Source organism: Podarcis vaucheri (assembly GCF_965113315.1).
Source record: "Podarcis vaucheri genome assembly, chromosome: 6".
NCBI lineage: Eukaryota > Metazoa > Chordata > Lepidosauria > Squamata > Lacertidae > Podarcis > Podarcis vaucheri.
The window spans coordinates 69,946,268-69,967,519 of record NC_138764.1 but is presented as its reverse complement, the minus strand read 5'-3'; the positions used below and the strand labels follow the sequence as shown (position 1 = coordinate 69,967,519).

At 43.5% G+C, this 21,252-nt stretch overlaps 1 protein-coding gene across 8 annotated transcripts in view; it reads left to right on the top strand.

The window, feature by feature from the left end:
• KCND3 (potassium voltage-gated channel subfamily D member 3) overlaps window positions 1-21,252 on the top strand; it is a 281,448-nt gene that overhangs the window by 239,774 nt on the left and 20,422 nt on the right. For all 8 annotated transcript variants that reach the window (XM_082227640.1, XM_082227642.1, XM_082227643.1 and 5 more), the window contains one exon: window positions 10,812-10,913. In XM_082227640.1, coding sequence (XP_082083766.1) covers window positions 10,812-10,913 — 102 coding nt within the window. The remainder of the gene's footprint in view (window positions 1-10,811; window positions 10,914-21,252) is intronic.

Sequence of the window (21,252 nt, the reverse complement as noted above, 5' to 3'; positions counted from 1 at the left end):
TTGGTTTACAATCAGACCTCTGGAATGGATTATGGTTGTAAACCAAGGTACTACTGTACCGGGTTTGGAGAAAGCTTGGCTGCCATCAGTGGAGGCTCTGAAACCAACACAGGGAAGTCTCAGAGTAGATCTTTGCCCACTCGCCACCGCTACTGCTTGCCCACTTCCCACCGCCTGCCACTTGCCTGCCCACCTGCTGCCACCACTGCCACCTGCCCTCCACTGCCATCTACCCACTCGCCACCACCGTATCTCCACCAGCTCATGTGGACGGCAATGGGCAGGCAGTGAGCAGGTGGTGTCTGGCAGCGGTGAGTAAGCCACAGAATGTTAATCAGCCCAAGGCCAGGTTATAGAGAAATGTTTTTGCCTGGTGCTTAAAGATATGTCATGAAGGTGCCAGGCGAGCCTCCCTCGTCTTCTTGGCACACAGTTCTCTTTTAAAGCTGGAGATCTTTTCCTTTCCAAAGGGAAAGGGGTCACATAATAAGAAGCCTCTGATCATTGCAGTTTGATGAAAATTAGCAGAGACTTTTCGGGCTAAATGAGTTTAAGGGCCATCTCGCTGTTTTTTTCAAAGTTGTGTGTGTACCCTGACAAAAAAGAAGAAATTACATCTCAGAACATTTTTAGATGACCTGCAGTTGGCATGTTTTAGTGACCCATACAGTAAATTTAAAACTGCCCTTGGCTGCACATTAACGTGCAATAACTACTTAATTACGCTCTGGCAGTTGCTACAGAAAGAGTTGATGTAAGTGTCCGGGGCAATTATGCAGATGATGCTTATTCACCAGGGGGGTGGGGGATCTGGAGAGAATCAGCACAGAAAAGCCTTGTATTTAGTACAGGTGTTGCAAACCTGAGCTCTACTGGGCTGTCCCAAGGTTTTCCCATTTTCAGTTTTCACTTTGAAAATAGTAGTTTTGATGGAACAGAAATATTTCTCTAATACATTGAGGGTCACAATGTTAATATATTGAGGGTCCAATGTTAATCCATTGAAATGAATGGGCATGACTAACTTGGGTTCTTTACTTCCCATGGTCTTTTCTGACTATAATCAAGTTGGAGACAAGCCTTTCTATTTCTTTTTCTTTAACCCTGTTCAGGGCTGTCTGCCTCCATTGCCCCCACCGGCACCTCACTCTTGCTTCTTTCTCCTTCCCAGACCAGTCACATTGTTGCTGGTCAGGGATGATGTACTGAATGGGATGGCATCATGATAAATGTTGCCTGGGCTGTGTAATCATGCCACTGGCGCCAACTCTATAGGGCTGAGGTGTCCTCCACCCCTTCAATATTTGTTGGCAGGGGGCTGAGCCTCTTAAAAGTTGAGGAAGCAGAAAAGACCCTCCCCCAAGATGTGTACACAATGCGGCATGACATGGCCTACCACCGCCGTCTACAAACCTGTCCAGACCACTTTGGACTGCTGCCACCACCACCTGCAAGGGCACCCAAGCTGCACCCACCTTCCACTGCCTTACCTTTGCTGGCTCTCTGCTGCCGCCACCGCAACAAGGCAAAGGCATCCTCCAACACTGCAAGGGTTCCCTTGAGGCCTGCAGTAGCTGCAGACGTACTTCCAGAAGCCTGGCCACACTGCCAGAAGTACATCTGTGGCTGTAGTAAGCCTCAACGGAGGCCTCATGGCACATTGGCCTCATCGTACCAGAGGAGAACTGGTGAAGGTAAGGCAGCAGGCGGCTGGTAGTGAGCAGGTGGGCATGGACCTGGGTGCCTTTTCAGGCAGTGGTGATGGGCTGAGGCAGCCTCAGCGCCCTTGCAGGCAGCTGGTGGCAGAAGCAGTGGCCACAGGCCACTTCACATGTGCCTCGTTGCATTCCTTTGTATTCTCTGCTCCTCCTCTTACTCTTTAGCACCTTCTACTGTACTATATTCTCCAGTCATGGTGCCCCACTGAAATATTCAAATCTGGTTTCAACACAGCACATTCACACAGAATCCCAGTAGGAACATAATGTTACGCCTTGAAGATTAGGTTTGTTCTTTGTTTTATTTTGAGTCATTTGAGCTGATTTCTAAGGCCACGGTGCGACCTGATATTCTTGGGAAAGAGATTTGTAGAAGCTGAAAAACATACTGGTTGATTGGCTGCATGTGCCTTGAAGAAAATCAATATCTCGTGGTGGTGATTCACAAATGCTAGTGTGATAAGAGCCTGTAAACCCTATTTTTGGATGTTGTTTTGGTGCAGCTGTTTCTCCTCTCCTGATCCCTTCGATGAGCACATCACTGTGTGTATAGATGCAAGTACGCTGTTAGTGTGGAAATGGCAGGGAAAGTTGCTAGGAGACTACAGCTTGTTGACATGAACATTACCAAATCTGGAAGGCAATGTACGGAGGAAGCTAAAATAACAGATTCCCAGATACTCAAATCACCAGGTTTGGCACCTGATCTCTGCTGAAAGTTTGCAGCCAATAATTTAAGTTATACATTGTACATAAACACTACCCATTATGATAAAACTTTGCCCAATGGCTATCTAGAATTCACCCTTAGATTCATAAAGAGCTATTGAAGAATCTTAGCTCAGTTGAAGTCTGAATGTATGAGATGTTCAGTGTGCAGTAGTAGCCCCACCCCCACATGCAAAGACGGAACAAGTCTTCATAACTAACCTGTTGTACCAGAACAATTTGAACCCTTAGTAATGGATTTGCCACTGTCATTTGAAATTCTGCTGCTACTGTTTTACTGTGTGTTTTTATAGCAATTTTGTTCTTATCATGATCTTTGATTGTTTTTATTGTAAGCTGCTTTGAGGCTCAAAAGATTAAAAAGTGGCATATACATGTACATATTTTTTTAAGGGGATAAAGAAAGAAAAGGGTTTCCTTTAAAAACCATAAGAACAAGCATACCAATATGTGGTGCTCTGTTGCTTCAATTTAAGAAGAGGGAAAGCTATGATGAGGTGAATCTTCCCATGGAGCTTTTTCAGATCAGGACTTGCAGGCAGCTAGGAGGTTGCAGAGCACTGGAGAAACATTTGTTGGAAAGGAAAAGACATACACCACCCACAGCTACCTTGCAAATGATAAAGTACGCTCAAAACGGCACCCACCCAAATACTAAAGTACTGTAAAAATACACATACCGTATCTATGATTACGATTAGAGTGAAAATCCTGCCCTGAGTGGCATTAGATGTAAGAAGGAAGGGGTTGAAAATAATAATACCTCATCTAAACATTGGTCATGAGTGGTAACATCAATTATTTGTGGCTCCTCATTTTCATAATATGGCCTTGGAACTGAACCTAAGTTGATTGTCATTGCGGGAGTGATCTTTCTGTGCCCTTCACCATAGAAAGTGATTTATTCACTAGATTAGCATTACAGTATGTAGCCCATTAGATAGCAACAGATTAGAACCAGAATGAAATCTATGGTGCATAGTCTGGTGTGTTGCGTCGTGTGCGCGTGTGCATGCTTTAATGCCTTTTTGTGTGTGCAAATTTTCCATTTGTAGAATGGGCATAAAAGTTCCAACCATCATGTTGGGAAAATGCACCCAAACATTTTTTAAATGGTGATTCAGCGGGGGGGGGGTATTGATATGACCTTAACAATGTGGTGATGACATCTTTTGAAGAGTTTCATCTCAGCTAAGCATCTCAGCTCCAAGGGTTTCTGAAGAAAGCTGATCATCTAGATCCATTTCAATCTGGTTTCAAGCCTGGTTATGGGACAGAGATGGTTTGGGTTGCCTTGGTGGATGACTTACGTCGGGAACTAGAGTAGGTGTGGCTGTCCTTGTTGGATCTGCTGGACCTCTTGGTGACTTTTGATACCATGGACCATTATGTCCTTCTGGGCCACCTTGCCATAGCTGTCAACGTATCCTTTTTTTTTAAGGGAAATTCCCTTATTCCGAATAGGTTTCCTCACAAGAAAAGGGAAAAGTTGACAGCTATGCACCTTACTGGGATGGAACTTGGAGGCACTGTTTTACTCACTCCTTTCCTGTAGAGGCAAGTCCTTCAGGGTTCTGTTCTGCCCCCCATGCTATTTGATACTTACATGAAACCACTGGGAGAGGTTGACAGGAATTTGGCTATTTGGTGTCACCAGTACGCTGATGACACCCATCTCTACTTTTCCTTTCCACCTTATTCCAGAATGATACTATTAGAAAATAATATAGCAAACTAACAGCACATAGCAGGACAAAAATGTCCCTTATTTCAGAACACTCAACATTAGCTTCTAGAGCAAGCATTCCTCACCTTTTTGGATACTTGAGCATATTTGCAAACCAGAAAAACTGTCATGGACACCATGTGCACACCGCAGCAGAGCACACACTGTAACCTATTATATTGGCTACAATAGAATGCTTCTTTCAAGTCTAATTTTGAAAAGGGAAGAGGACCCTGTGGGTGCCAAGGAGAGCCTCTGTGGCCCCATGGGCACCATGTTGCTGATCCTTGTCCGTAAATAACAAATTTCATGACTCTCTGGTGTACCTTGAAGCTGCACATATAGCTGACTTTTGGCTTCTTTCGTGTAACCGAACTGAGACCAATCTGTATTCGAGACACATAATTGCCTGAGAAATTGTGTATGTACGTTAGAGTTCAAAAGGTTAAACAATTCTTATTAATAGAGTGCCAGACTCACTGATGCATAAACACTAATAATGTTTCTTGGCTCATTATGTTCAGAAGTGTCCATAGCAGCTATTTACCCCTTGCTACATTGTGTGTCTTTTTGGCATGGCATATTAAAGGGAAGAGAGTGCTATAGGACCCTGGCAAGCACTGTTCAGTGTAGTCAATTTTTATTATTTTGCAGTAAACTGTATAATTATTACCTTTAATGACATTTAGGCAATTAAGGCTGCCATCTTATACCCACTTATCTGGAGAAAGTCTCACTGAAATCACTGCCTGGGTATGGATGGTATAGATTGCGCTGAAATGCCGCACACCTGTTGCACATATATGCGGGCAGAAGCTCTGTTTGGCTGAGTAGGATTTATTTCCAAGTAAATGTGCATCGAGAACAGACTGCAAAACAAATCAAAGGGGAGTTATTGCTATGGCATGCAGTACAAGTATTGCAAGTGTGCACAGCAAGATGAGAAACAAATTAGGTACGGGGGTACACAATTCTTCATAGATGAAGAAAAAGCAATCTAGTATCCAGGCAAATCGGCAGAAGTTTAAAAGCTGTTTGATTAAAGAGGTCTATTCTGAACGTGATACTTGCATTAGTCACTATGATTCTGTTCAGCCCTGTAACTAAAAATCAAATGTGGAGGCATTCCCCCCCCCCCAGTATCTATGGCTTACTGTTACTACACAAATATGCAGGTTACTGGAGAGGAGCTCATAGTTGCTTTGCTCCTCCCCAGTTCTTTTTACTCCTGCACCACACTGGGCTCAGTATATTGTGTATTGTCTAGGATTGCTGCATCTTGAAGAACATAAAAGAGGACAGCCCAAGCCAGAGAAAGAGGTGTGTGGGCAGGCAGGGACGCCGCACCTGTACGCCTCTTTTCCCAACTCGGGCTGGCAGTAGTGCGCAGAGCAGCCTGAGCCCAAGCTTTGGATTTTGGATTTGATATCCCGCTTTAGCACTACCCGAAGGAGTCTCAAAGTGGCTAACATTCTACTTGCCTTCCTACCCCACAACAAACACTCTGTGAGGTGAGTGGGGCTGAGATACTTCAGAGAAGTGTGACTGGCCCAAGGTCACCCAGCAGCTGCATGTGGAGGAGTGGAGATGCGAACCCAGTTCACCAGATTACGAGTCTACCACTCTTAACCACTACACTACACGGGCTAGCTTGAAATATGGAGGCGTGAAATATACTTGGAGTCGAGAGTGGATTTCATGCTCTTTATTCAGCTCATAGTGGTGAGGAGGAATGAAAGTTCCCCCACAATATCTGCTTTATATACATTATTTACACAATGGGCTGCACGTGATTGGCTAATTCCGGGATTCTCCTGTAGGCCAATCAGGTTGTGGATTCACTTCCACCTGGAGCTGGATTGGGTGGCTCCTGCGGACCAATCATACTGCTGCATTGTTCAAGGACCAATCATACTGTTGCATTTTGGATCCTATGCAACTCAGTACGTAATAGGGCAGGACCATAGCTCCTACCTGATCTTTACTGCAACAGCCTCACTCTGCTGCGGCGCTTCCGCTTCCGGGGCATAGCGCCTCCCAAGCATCATCTGCTACTAGAGGCAGCTGTTCCACTCTTCCAACTGGTAGAGCCAGCCCTGGTGTCCAGCAGTCAAAAAGAGGCCATTTTAATCCCTACAATGGAAAGCCAGTTTCTGCCTCCCTCAACATATCTACATTTTACCAATGTCTTTATTCAACACAGAAGTAAACAAGACAGGTTCTGCTAGGAATTGGACAAATAAAAAGTATGACACACTGACCTATTTAGTATTTAAAGGGCTAAATTAGAATTCTGCTTACAGTAATTATCGTTTTTCAAAAATGTACCTGGGCTAATGTTATTTTTAATTTAATCTTTTTGTTGTTTAACCAGCCATTTGATAGCTGTTTTTTCATGAGCAGCTTTTCGGGGAGTGGCCGCAGCTGTAAGTGAATGGTGGGGCAGATTGTAGGTCTTTTCCATACACTCAGCATGCTTAAGACCCATGTAACCTGCATTGTTCACACACAGCACACATGGGACTGTATCAGAAGAGTGGCTGCCATTCAGCTCTGACTGCATGTGAAAGATATCTGAGTGTGACAAGTACATTGAGCCTCTCAAAAGCATATTCTGGGTTGTCCTGTGGGTCTCTGACTATAGAGGGCATTGAGAAATCAAAAGCAATCAGTCCCTTATAATGGAAGCTCAGCTGCTGGGGGTGGGTGAGTACTGTGAGCTGAACTCCAGTAGGTAGTCTATGGAAATGAGTTAGAATGCAACCCACAGCCTCATTATGTTAACTGCAAATTAACTTAACAGCTTTGTTTAAACCTCAGCTATTTCAAATAAAGGAAAGATGAACTAGGGGCTGTGTGACAAGTTTCTGAGAGTTGAGTTTCATAGGCAGCATATAATATACCAGCCTTCATTATTCTGGTTCCCTCCAGGATCCTGGTGCATGTGAGTATATTACAACCTTTGCCAACCCCTCCAGATGTTTTGGACTACAATTTCCCCCAGTCCCAACCAGCACTGACTGGGGCTGATGGGAGTTGTACTCCAAAACATCTGGAAGGTGTTGGCAAAGGCTGCAGTATGGTCACATGCAGAATATGGATTGGACAAAGTGTACTCTGCCTACTGCTTACACGTAATCTAAAAGTATCAAAAGATCAGCAAGCCTATCCACACCCCAATACAGGACAACCTTTGTGCAGTCCTCAACAGATCAAGGGGTGCCCTCTGAGCAGGACCTTGGGGGCAGGGGTCTACTTAGCAAAGCAAACACCCAAATTTACCAAGGCTGAGTTGATTAACTTTGAGGTAAGTGAAGTAATATTCATAAGCTGTTCCTCCTATGGCAATTAAGTCCAGAATTTAAAGCTACCTAGTTGTATGAGTGGGGGAAAACAGGCACAACGTAAAAGGCATCCAAATAGTGGATCAAGCTAGTCAGCCAAGTCATACAAGAAGCCTGTGTACCCCCCCTACGTGTAGAACCTTACATTTGTCCCTTTTTAATTTCATTTTGTTAATTTGGGCTCAGTTCTCCATTCTGTTAAGGTCATACTGAACCTTGATTATATGTTCTGTGCGATTAGCTACCCCTCAGTTTGGTGTCATGTGCACATTTGATGAGCATTCCCTCAATTCCTTCATCCAAGTCACTAATAAAGATGTTGAACAACAGGCCCAGGACGGAACCCTGCGGCACTCTACTTGCCATTTTTTTTCTGTATGATGAGGAACCATTAATGAGCACTCTTTGGGTTTGGTCAGTCAACCAACTACAAATCCACCTAACAGGTTACCTTGTCCCATTTTACCAGCTTCTCCACAAGAATATCATGGAAGACTTTGTCAAAAGCCTTAATGAAATCAAGATACACTACATCCACAGGATTGCACTGATCCATCCAGCTTGTAACTCTAATAGATACACACACACACACACACACACACACACATATATATATATATATATATATATGTATATATATATATATATGAGAAACCCATGCTGGGTCTTAATAATCACAGCATCCCTTTTCTAAATGCTCACAGACCAACTGTTTAATTAACTGTTCTGTTGATATCAATCATATCATTGTCACACATAAAATCCATGATTATGTTCTTTAAAATGTTGTAACTTACTGACAGACCTTTTTTGTGTAAAAATTGACCAATAAGTTGTTGCTACTAAATAAAAAGCTGCCGACTTGTATGGGCAGTACTAAGCTAGATGGAACATTGGTCTTATAGCAGCTTCTTAAAATAATGACTTTTGTTTGCTGTTTCTCATTATGTCAGTTACTCTGTGAATAACTTGCTCATTCTCCTGCCCCACAAAAGTAAGCGTCTCTATATGCAATTATTGGAGAGAGGGCACCCAGATCTGACACCAGTTAATTATGTGTGTGTGTGTGTGTGTGTGTGTGTGTGTGTGTGTGTGTGTATTGGGGGGAGTGTTATGTACTGAGTTGAATAGGATCCAAAAGGCAGCAGTCTGATTGGTCCTAGAACAATAGGGTCCATAATGCAGCAGTCTGATTGGTCCTAGAACAATGCAGCAGTATGATTGGTCCGCAGGAGCCACCCAATCCAGCTCCAGGTGGAAGTGAATCCGCAACCTGATTGGCCTACAGGAGAATCCCAGAATTAGCCAATCACGTGCGGCCCATTGTGTAAATAATGTATATAAAGCAGATATTTTGGGGAAACTTTCATTCCTCACTACTATGAGCTGAATAAAGAGCATGAAATCCACACTCGACTTCAAGTATATTTCAGGGGGACACACAAACTGATCTCTCTTCATACAGAGAGAGCCTTCTTTCTGTAATCAGCAGAGATAGATGCTTTGTAACCTTGGTAACACTGGCACAGTTTGTGTGCCAAAAAGGTGCTGCTGAATTCAAAATGTTTCACAAAAGATTTCAAGCTTCAGAGCCAGTTACTGAAAGCACAATGAAACACAGTTTAACTTTTCTCCCACTAAATTGCTGGATGGGTTTCAGGAGAAAACGAAGCTTAATATGTATAGGAAAAGAAGAGTGATTGGTGTCTTAGAATAATCAAAATATGAAAAATAGATTCAGTTATGACAACAACAAAAAACAATGACGGTCCATATAGAAAAGAACCTAAACAGCAGCCATAGCATGTCTGAAAGGCACAAAATACTGAGATACCTTTCTAGTTTCACAGAAGTCTTCCTCATACAGGATGTTAAAGAAGAGAAGGGTAGAAAAATAAACAGGGCCACCCTAATATGTTTTGCTGTGTGAAGCAAGAAGAAGATGGCTCTTAACTTTGGGAGTTTCTGATGGTCCTAGGAAAGGGATTGTGCCACTGCTACTCTTTAACTGTTTCCACCCTCGTCTTTGATAGTTAAGGCATTTTCATGTGACCCTCCTCTTCTGTTTCATTTAATCTATGCTGTGCTGCTTTCACTTGGAATTGTTTTACTTGTTTTTATAATTGTATATCAAATGTTTTACTTCTTTTATTGGTTTTGTTGTTGTTGTAACCCACCCTGCGACCTTACAGTGAAGAATGGGTCAAAACCCTAAAATACATAAAATGCACATGCTAATGTTTGTGTCGTTACAGCCTGACCCATTGTGCATTATCATGTGAGTAAGCGCCACTAATTGAAGTTAGTGTGCATAAGACTGTACCATAAATGTAGAAAATGCTTTCATTTTTTTATTTCCTAATAACCTTTTGAGATAGGGCATCAATAATCCAAGTTAACGTTAGAATAAAGCTAGGAGATACTGAATTGACCCAGGTCATCCAATGAGTCTAAGGCTGCATCTGCACTATAACTTTATCGTACCACTGTAAACGGCCATGGCTTCTCCCAGAGAATCCTGAGGACTGTGGTCTGCTAAGGGTGCTGAAAGTTATTAAGAGATCCAACTTCCCCTCACAGAGCTACAATTCTCTCAGTGGTTTAACAGTCAATCCATCTTCCCAATGAACTTTGGGAGTTGTAGCTCTGTGAGGTGAATACTGGTCTCCTAACAACTCTGGCACCATTACCAAACTACAGTTCCCAAGATTATTTGGGAACTTTCAATGTGACTGTTTAAAGTGGTATGATACCGCTTTAAATACACAGCACAACTGAGACTCAAGGCTGATCCAGGATTCTATAGTTTTCAGAACACAAACCCATCTCTTCCCAACATCTGGCCTCTGGAATTTTGGAAGAACACACAGTCTTAGGTTTCATTGGAAATCCTGGTTCCTTGCTTCAGTCATGTTCCTCTTCCATGAATAGAAAACAGTTTTTAAAAAAATAAATAACAAAGCTTTTCCTTTTCAGAAAGTAAGGTAAAAAAAATCACGGGGATTCAAACCGTCGACCTTATGATCGGCAAGCCCAAGAGGCTCAGTGGTTTAGACCACAGCGCCACCCACATCACTTCTTTCAGAAAGTAAAACTAGTGAGACACATGTTTGTTTGTTTTTTAAAAAAGTAGGAAATAATAAAACTGTCAACAAGTACAGTATGATGAAAAGTATATCTCTTCTAAAGCAACAAAAACTGAAGACAAATCATGGTTATCACTCACACAAAAGAAATCAAGGTTGATATATAGATGAAAGTCTAACCTACTCCCCACCTTGCTTCCTTCCACAGAAAGCCCGGCTGGCCAGGATCCGTGTGGCCAAGACTGGCAGCTCCAACGCCTACCTTCACAGTAAGCGCAATGGCCTCCTTAATGAAGCCCTGGAGTTGACGGTATGTACAGGAAAAGCAAGCCCTTTCAGAGGAATGTTGAAAGCATATCCACCCCTTCTTCTTCTTCTTCCATTGTCGCTCCCTATGTCAGTATCATAGGCAGGCTTGAGCTGTGCTATAATTATGCTATAATTTTACTGTATGCGCTAAATGTAGGTAGCTGGAATACAATTGCAAAAGGAAAGAGTTGCAATGGAAGCATACTGGGCTTTTTGTGGAAAGCACAGGATTGGTGCTTTAATGGTGACAGAAAGACAAAGAGTACCAATAATCCAGATCTGTGATTGGTATTCTCAATATATTTAGACTAGTGTAAAGGTTGCTGGAGTAAATTTAGAGAACTTACATCAATGATAGGACCCTCATCAGGGTTTATGAAAACATTAGCTTCAGTCTTTATATTAAGAAGGACTTCTTAGCTCCAAGAGCAATTTAGCAATGAAATGGGCTGTCTAGAGAGGGAGCTAGATCTCTGGGGTATGTGTGTGTGTTTTTCAGGATGGGCAAGCTATCTAAACCAGGCATCCCCAGCCTGCGGCCCTCCAGATGTTTTGGCCTACAACTCCCATGATCCCTAGCTAACAGGACCGATGGTCAGGGATGGTGGGAATTGTAGTCCAAAACATCTGGAGGGTCAAAGGTTGGGGATGCCTGATCTATACTATCTACAGAAATGGTTAAATGCTGCATAGCCATTAGGAGCAGCTTGTACTCTGACTCAGGAGTAGTTGAAGTGGTACAGAGACTGGTGGCCCTCCATATGTTCTTGGACCACAACTCCCATCATTCCTAGCCATTGGCTATACATCTGAGACTGTTCGGAGTTGGAGTTCAACAAAATCTGGAGGGAACCAAAGGCAAGCTATACAGAAAATATCAGAAAGCAGCAGCAACTGCAGATGTTTAAATTCCAGCCAACGAGGACTTGAAGGTTTCAGTCCTGCAGGATGGAATGTCTCCTAGCCTTACCCACACAAACTACCTGTCGCCGTGGTTGTTTCACGTCTAACAGCAAAGTATTTTGAAGCTAATCTTAGTAACTCAATGAAAGGGAGGAAAGTGTGAAGTTCATTAGCTTTCTCAGCAGATGTAACATCAGTATGAGCTGGTTGTTATATTAAGCCCGATCAAGGCCAGAGCAAGTATTAACACATTTTCAAGGATTTTGTTTTTTTAAAAAAGCAGTTCTCAGTCAAGGAAAATTGCCTAATGGAGGCAACCTAATGCACAGCTCGTGTGTCTTTGCTCACTCATCTGATCCGTCACACGTGGGCCTCATTATAACAGAAAATGCTTGACACAGCAATCGCTACACCTGTTAGTAAGCACCACAGCCTACCCTGACACTATGAGTATGAGAACACTTAACTGGAGGTTCAGTTATTTTGAAATCGAGGGAGCTTAGGATCAAAGCAGCACCTACTATGGTTGCTATGGGGATACCAGTGAGAATGGCCTTCCTGTGGTGAGTGTTCTCAGCCGTAACATGAAGATGTGCATGTGGACCTCCACATCTCTGCCAACAGCCAAGGCTGGTGCTAATAGCTCAGCAGTTTACAAGGCATGGAGACCTTGGATGTTTGAAAAGCCCAATGAACTGTGATGCAACACACTCTCTAATCCTTCTGGCCCACTCCTCTTGCTGTGGGAGGTGAATTCTGCCTAAACACAGGGCACCATGGCCATTAAGAGGTTGTTCATTCCCTCTGCAGAAGCCAGCTGCTTGTTTTCCTTTCATTCTGGCACAAACTCTGGCACAAACCTCCTTGGGGTTTCCACATGCTTAGGAAACTGGTGCAGAGGGTGTGTTAAAAATTGCAAAGAATGAGGGAAATGTATGCTTTCAATGTGGGAAGGGTAGGGAGCCCACTCTAGGTCAAGAGAACCTGGAGCTGCTCACACCAGCACCAGGTGAAACACACAAACTCTCCCATGTGGTTCCAATCTATTTCTCCATTGTGCAACTGTAATTTATGTATTATCAACTAAATGTCTGACATGTGGCCCCTTCAAGAGAAACAGCTCTGCCCCAGGAAGCCAGCTTTTGGAGATCTGGCTAGAGAAGTAACGTGCAGGCTCCCATGTTTCATCATGAATAAAGTTTAAGTTACCATTAATTCAGCTTGTAGTGAGTTCCTTCATAAACTGCAGAAGACAATAGAGCACCTAGAATAGGAATCACATGCTATGCAGGACCATTTTTAGAAGCATCCCTGTAGCACCTATAGTGTGTGTTACAGCGCTCATTTCCAATAATTCATGCTGAGAGGGTTGGGATACCATTCTTACGTTCAAGCTGAAGAGATGCTTCCTGCTTTTAAAGCCCATAAAAGGTACAACACATAGTCAACATTGTCAGAGTAAAATGCAGGGCCCCTCTACCCATGAAGTAACAAATCCAGTTGCTAAAGGTGTTGAAAGCCTTAAATCTCTAGACCTTCTTTCCAGTCCACCAGCCCTTTCTGAAGCTTGGCACCTGTTTTGTTTTAAATCTGTCTTGACTTAGAACACTCCCCCCCTTCCTTTTTAGTATTCCAAACTTTTGTTTTGCTAGCTCAGCTTCACTTGAGGTAACTGGCCATTTTAAAGTTACAGAAATCTAAACGATGCAGTGTACTGTGATGAAAACAATCACAAATCCTGCAGGGGCATCTTGAAGACTTCAAAAAGTAATTGTGACATGAGTTTTTGTCACTTGCATGCCTTTCAACAGAACCATGAAACAATCTGAAAGATGGTAGGCTGATAAGGAAAATTTAGCAGCAGCTTTCCCAATCTCTGCATCTGCAGGTGAGGAAAAGTTTGCCTGCTAAATTTTGGTCTGGTTTGTTCCACAGCTGCTAAAGGCACACAAGAAAGCCTGCCAGGAAGTGTGGGGTGCCTTGGAGAGAGAGGTAGATTAATTCCACCCCAGACTCAAACACTGACCAGCTAGGATTGTTCTTTTCACTAGAATAGCCATCCTTTGTTTACTTTTCTTTGCAGAACATCCTGATTGCCACTTCTCTGTTGCCCTCCTACATTTTTGCAGACCTGATTTGTGAGAATTTTGTTGCTGTAATAAAACACAATTGCACAGCCAGCTTGTAAAGCTCTTTTGAGGCTCTTAAAGGTTCCTGCACTTTTAATTAAACGTTGCTTGTTTGCAAGCCTAGCCTTTTTTTGTTGCTGCCCAGTGAGCATGGGTGAGGGGAGGAACAGACTATTGATTGCATTTTCAGAAGCCTCTCTTACATTACAATTACACACATACACACACAGGGCTGTGCCCCTGCTCTCTTTGCTTGCCAACCCCAATATGGTAGCCATCACTATAAGCAAATACAAAGTTGTATTTCCCTTGTATATATACATACAGTAAGGGGGGGTGTTTGAGGAGGGGGAGGAGATAACATTTGCTCAGCCTTGCAATCGACCATATCTGGCCCTGATTCTGTTGATACCAATTTTTCATTCTCTAGCAGGCAATTGCCTTATTTTCTGCTAGATGCAGGTGGCAGTGACACCCACTGGAAGCAGTATTAAATGTTGCATTTACTGTTCCTAAAATATATCCTAGAAACAGAGATTGGTAGCAAAACACAGCAAACCCTTTGAACACAGCACAGTATTGTCGTGACTTGGCTCAGGCTCCGAGTGTCTGCTCAGATGAGTTAATAAGATTTGATGATTTAGCAACACAGCCACAGAGAAGATGCTGCAGGAATCTTAAATCATGTCCAGGATTGCATAGTGTTTTAAAACATCATGTTATCTTCAAAAAAGGCATGCAGAATTGACTGGATTCCCGCCCCCGCCCTGTTTCCTATATTGCTGCTCAATTTTTTTGCTACTAAGTCACATCCACTGAGAGACCTTTACCAAAGAGATCAGTGTCTGTAACGCAGAGTTGGACACAGCCTTCTAATTCTGTCAATAATAATACATAAATAAATAAATTGGAGAATATGATACTTAATGCATTCTGAAATTTGCAGATTATTTATATAGTAACAATTGCAGAGCAGTAATTCATTATATCCTGCTCTTCTACTAATATATCCAACAGCATAGATCAGAAACAATAATCATAATGTACAGTACCAGGAATGCAATAAACAAATGTACTAATCATGGTTATGGTTCTTATAGCACTTCAAGTGTAGAAAGTGCTCTGCAGAACTTATCTAGTCCTACTGAACAAAAAACATGGCTGTGTGTCTTTACAATTTTCGCTCACCCAAAGCAGCACTCAGAATGAACAAGATTGTGATTGGCTCTCAGTGAATCTGACAGTAGAACTCTGAGTTCATCCAATTCAAGTACCAGCTTCTGCGTCAAGATCTTAAAAATATCATGGTGTTTCCACTTTGCTTACTGATACGTATTTTCCAGTAGTTCAGGTGACGGATATGTATCGTAGTAGATGGAAATAAACAGGGAAACTAATAATTTGACACTCATAAAAAGGCTTTTTTGTTTTGTTTTTGAGAAGCTTAACTAAGAAAGCTTAAATAACAAAAATAAGAAACAAGTTTGCAAATTTGCTGAACCACAAAGCAACTTCTGTGTTGCCCTCTTTTTTCATGTTCTCAAAAGTTGTAATGAAAATACAACTAAACTCGGAAGATGGTTTGCTGTACCTTTTTTATATCTGCACCTCTCCATCCATCCATCCTCTTTGTCAAGGGTTCTCAGCTTCATCCCTCCTCCTACCTGCTTTCCAGCCCTCACCCCCATCCCCAATGGTTCACTGGACTACTAGCTTCATGTAGCAAATCAGAGGAAGGCTGCAGGAGGATCAGGGTAGCAGTTATCTCTTAAAATCTCCCCTCTTTTCTTTAAACCCCAAATGGCACTTCATAGCTTCTGGTTCCAGGCTTACCTGGAGTCCTGAACAGCAGGGGTGGAGGAAGAGGGGTGCAGTGGGGGGCGGACATTTGGCAGTTGTGGGCAGGCGGCACACCGAATGTCCGCCATTGGCGGCTTGCTCTGCCCCCGTGGGTGGCTCGCACCCCCACCCCACCCCCCGCTGCAGGGCGCATATGCCGCTCCATGCACCACAGCGGCTATCCCACACCTGGGAGGGCACCCTCCATGCCCCCCGCTCCCTCAGGAGCGTGTCCCATGCCCCACCCCCCTCGGAAGCATGTCCACTCTGGGCAGCATGGGCATATGCTCTGCCACTGCTAAACAGAAGGGCTGCAGTAGGGCAACGACTGGGATACGCTGCCACATTTTGCTTAATCCTGTACTGCAGCTAAATGATGGTACCAAAGCCAATGGTTTGAGAGGCCAAGTCTATGTTTCCTGTCTTGTCTGGCTGTCAGAAATACTATGGAGCCAAATATGCATTGCAAGACAGACTTCAGAAGACTGGTCGTGTTCCTGCATCTGCTAAGCTAAGGCTCTTGCATATGAAAGCTCGTGCCATAGTGAAGTGGTACCATGGGACTCTCTGCTGCATTTGCAGCCTAAAGCCACTCATACCACAAAATGTAGCACACTTTGTCCTTTTCTCGCCGCCGCCCCCCCCCCCCGCCACCCCCCTGGTAGCTTGCAAATCTCTCCCCCCATTCTGAAATACAGTGTGTTGTACTGGAAGCAGCACACTGGATACGGTTTACTATTTGATGCCATGGCAACATGTCTTGGACTGTTCCTTTGGACTGAAATGGGCAAACAGAGAGAGAGGATATTTTGGCAGAGCTAGACTGTCTTGGTGTCCTGGCTCAGCCTCTAAATATTCTTCAGGGCTTCTTCTTTTCAGCAAAGAATGATTTTTCTGCTAATGAAGAGTCTGGCTTTGGATGCCTACAGCAACCTGAGACACATCCTCTGCTCAAATGCACTCTTGAAATTCACAGCCACGCTTCTCTGAGCACTTGTGTAATACTAGTGCTTAGGCTGTCTGCTCCCATTAATCACTGAAGGAACCGATTCGAGTTGGTTGACATTAGCTGTGTTGTTTTTTGAAGTTCAGAAATGTTGAGGCTGAAAGCATTACATGATTAATCATTACAGTAAATCAATTATTTCCTTAATTGCAAGTTACAGAGTAGATTGTTTGCTGGATCTTAATTAGAACCCTTCCCTCTCAAGATGAGCTCCATTCCGAAGATATTGCTATGAACAATCTGCTTACATTTCTGAATCAGTCAAGAGGAGCCTGCCTTAAACATCTCCCATAATGAGACACGGTGGCTATTATTCTTATTTTGAAAACTAATAGCCTCCCAGTTTTAAAACATCAAGACAAAAGTTAAACCCTGGTGCCATTTTATGGCATTCAGTTTCTATGCGCTGTTTCTAAAGAAACACAAATCTCCTCATAATATGGGGAAAGGGATTAATTACAGCATTGCCAAAGTGTAATGCGTCCATCCAGGAGGATCTAAAGGACTCAAGTATTTTATCAGTGTCCATGAAGATGCATCTCAAGTTCTTTCAGTTTCCTTCAACATTTACTCTCTAGCTGACCATGGCAGGAGCTGATAACTAAATAGTAAAGATTCCTCTCCTAACTCTGGTGTTTGTTTTCTAAGTCTTGCTCAACAAATGTAGCAATCCTGCTGAGGAATCCTTCTGGGTAGATTAAGGGTAGCACTTGCTTTTCCTATTTGCTCTTCTCTCAATCTGTTATGTAAGTTAATTTTAGTCCTATGGGCATTCCATAAACTTCTTAGGCATGTGTGATGGAGATTCCAAAATACTGGGCCCAACTGATTTTGGGTTGTGGAGGGTCTTCCTACTGTTCAAATGATACAACACTGAGGGCATGTACCTTTATTTAGAAAGAAATTTCAGCTGGCAGCATCCAATTTATTGAGTTATTTATTTGGTGTTCTTATATCTCACCTTTTTTGTCAAGGACTACCTCAGTGTCTTTTACATCAAAACAAATGGAGCAATAAGGTTTTGGGGGGTGGATACAATTCAAAACCATCAGTGAAGCAATAGCAATCAGTAAAAAATGCAAGACTAGAAACTGAAAAATTATAATAAACTAAGCATGGCCTTCAAAGCATTAGGAAAACGAGTGAGTTTTCCCCATGCACCAGAGGCCCATCAATGCCATGGCCATCCACACCTCCGTGAGGAGGGAGTTGCTCAGCTGGGGTACCACCGCAAAGAAAGCCCTGCTCCTGGTTCCCACACAACAGGCTACCTTAGCTGATGAGACCAGAAGCAGCCCCCGCTCTGCCCATCCAATCTCAGGGCTCAGGCTGGTTGATATACAGTGGTACCTCGGGTTACAGATTCTTCAGGTTACAGACGCTTCAGGTTACAGACTCCACTAACCCAGAAATAGTACCTTGGGTTAAGAACTTTGCTTCAGGATGAGAACAGAAACCTTGCAGCAACGGTGCGGCGGCAGCAGGAGGCCCCATTAGCTAAGGTGGTACCTCAGGTCAGTGGCGTAGCGTGGGTTGTCAGCACCCGGGGCAAGGCAAGTAATTTGCACCCCCTAACCCATGGATTTGCGCCCCCTAACCTCCAGATGTTGCGCCCGGTGCGGACGGCCCCCCCTGCACCCCCCACGCTACGCCACTGCCTCAGGTTAAGAACAGTTTCAGGTTAAGAATGGACCTCCAGAACAAATTAAGTTCTTAACCCGAGGTACCACTGTAGTGAGAAGCACTGTGACAAATACCTAACTCCCATACTGGGGTGTGTGTATGAGTGTGCATGCATGCAAGTGTAAGGGATGGGGTGGGTTATTTTGTACAGTGGTGGTATGAATAGCAGGTAACAAACCACTGTTTAGTTTGACGTCATGTATGCTGTCCAGCAACTGAATTTCATTTCATTTTACTGCTTTGTTACAATGGTGCAGAGCTGGAAGAAAGCCAATATCAACAGAGACCGAAACAAACACTGTTTCTCAACAATGTTAGCCAAGCATCAATTCCCAGCTTGTGTGTGGTTGACGACAGGTATCCAATACATGAACATGCAACAATCTACATGCCTGAAGGATTATTACACATTGTAATCTATGTCTAATAGTCATGCAGTATCCAACATGGGAGCAACGTCTGTGCTGGAACTTTGTAATGTTTGAAGTGGTCCTTAGAAATCTGAAAAGGCAACATTGAGAGCCCAGCCAAGGGAAGGGACCAGCCTCACCAGTGTATAGCCCTTGCTGCAGTCCCTGAGGCCATTAACACCATTATCTGTTCCCAGTCTTTTGATGTTGAAGCACAAAATCAGTGTTTGCTCCTTGTGGCTCTACCATCAATTCCATTGGATGACCTTGTAAAAGTACATTCTGGAAATAATGACTCACTCCCTATGGTTGTTTGGAGATTTATGTAGTCCAAGGTGAGATTGCTAAGCACACTTTTTAAATGCTATATAAAATGCAATATAGAAAAGATTTTGTAATTGCATGCCAATACAATAAAAGCGATCTATAGTGGCATCGTGATAATGGTAATGATACATATTTTTCTAAGAATCTGTAGGCAACACTGGAAAGGGATTCCCTAAAACATATTGTTGAACATCAACCTAAGTTTAAGGTGCTCCTTTGAATGCATAATTGCCATTTTAATGGGTCTAATGGTGTTTGAAAATCCCAACCACTCAACGCAAAAAATAAATTGATGGAAGTGATCACAGAAGACATGCTGTGAAATTGAGGTGGAGTTCAGGGTCAGGGAGTTTAAATTAAACAAGCACACACACACACAATCCTTAGCCATGTAGTTTTTAGAGCTGCTGCTGCTGCTGAAAAGGGGAAATGAAAGAATCCTATTTTCAGTGTATCAAAAAGGCCTCACAGCCTGCATCTAGTTAGCTCCTTCCTCTCCAATTCTGGGCAAACCTTGTCCTTGAATCAAAAAGTAAGTGATGTACACAGCCCAGTCACAAAATCTGGGGCTTTGTAATATACACAAAAGCCTATCAGCCAGAGCCTGACATAACAGATACTTTTAAAAATAGGTGATGTCCTTATTAGGAGAACAGTTTGATGAGGCCGGGAAAATAGGTCGCCCAGGGTAGGCCAGCTGATCTGCTTTACTGGACTTAAACAAGCGGGTGAAAATGTCTGTATTTTTCAAGTTTCAGTTACAATGCGTGAAGATAACAAAATATTCATTTGCCATAGTTACACATTTCAAAACCTGATCCAATGCTTTGTTCCTAGGTATTTTAAGAAGCTCCCAAACAGCATAGCTATGCCACTCAAGGGGCTCTTTTGGGGTGTGGAGAGGGGTAATGCAGACATGGAAAAATAAGGGAGACAACCTGCAAGGAAACTGGCATGACTCAAGCAGTGGAGCACTTTTCAGGATGGACCATGGCTCAGTGATGCACTGTATGCTTTTCTTGTCAAACAGGGATCACTAATGCAATGCGCAGGCACCATAGAAGCCACAAAAGCCTTTAATGACCCTAGGCTTTCATTTTTTAAAAAATGTAAGTTTCTAGTCCTCCTAGAAATAAAATGATCAGGGAAGACAGGTGGCAGGGATTGGCTGGACACTGAGGAGTGGGCACCGGGAGAAGAGAGGTTGGAGACTGACTTGGAGGAAGAGATCAGTGATCTGGGGGAGCCAGGAGATGAGAGACAGAGGCGGGAGAAGCTGTGGGATTGGAGAGAGAACAGGTGCAGGAGGAGTTAGAGATAGGTCAAGCTAGTGTAAAGTCAAGGGCTGCCACTCCTCCTACTCCTGCCCTACCTCTCCTGCTCCACTTTTCCCCAGGACCAAAAGAGGATTGAAGCGGGAGGAGCAGAAGCAGGTTACACACAGGCGTAGTCTTTGCCTGCTTGCAGAAAACTCAGGTGGGAGAGCTGAGGTTGGGGTGGGACCCCTCTCTGTTGCTGCAACTGCCTCATTGGGTACACACGTAGGAGCAGCTGAGAGACGTAGGACTGATGGGCATGCCTTGCAAGTGTACGTTTGACAATAAAGAGTTAATTCCTCACTCTGGACGTTCCTTACCTGACAGCCCCATGACAGATAGGTGCAACAGCTGAAAGGCATGTGTTCTACCTGTGGACCTGCCCGTCTTAGAAAGGCATCTCCAGGGTCCTAGACAGGCACACCCAAGAAACTAACAAGCAAAAAGAAAGCAGCTGAAAAATTCATTTAGAGTAGCTTTAGAGTGGCTGTTTGGACACAGCAGTCTGAACTGTAATAGAATGCCAATGATATGGCATTGCCACTGAGTGCTGGGACAATGTCAAAGGGTCCACTAGCTGGGGAAAGAATACATTTCAGTCCTCTGCAATGATGGAACAACAGCCGTAATTGCCTCGAAAAGGCTTCTGTTTCCTTTTGGAAAAGATGAATGCTGCTCTCTCATGGCGATGCAGGTGTGAAACGTCTTGGGAAGAAATATTGGCTCT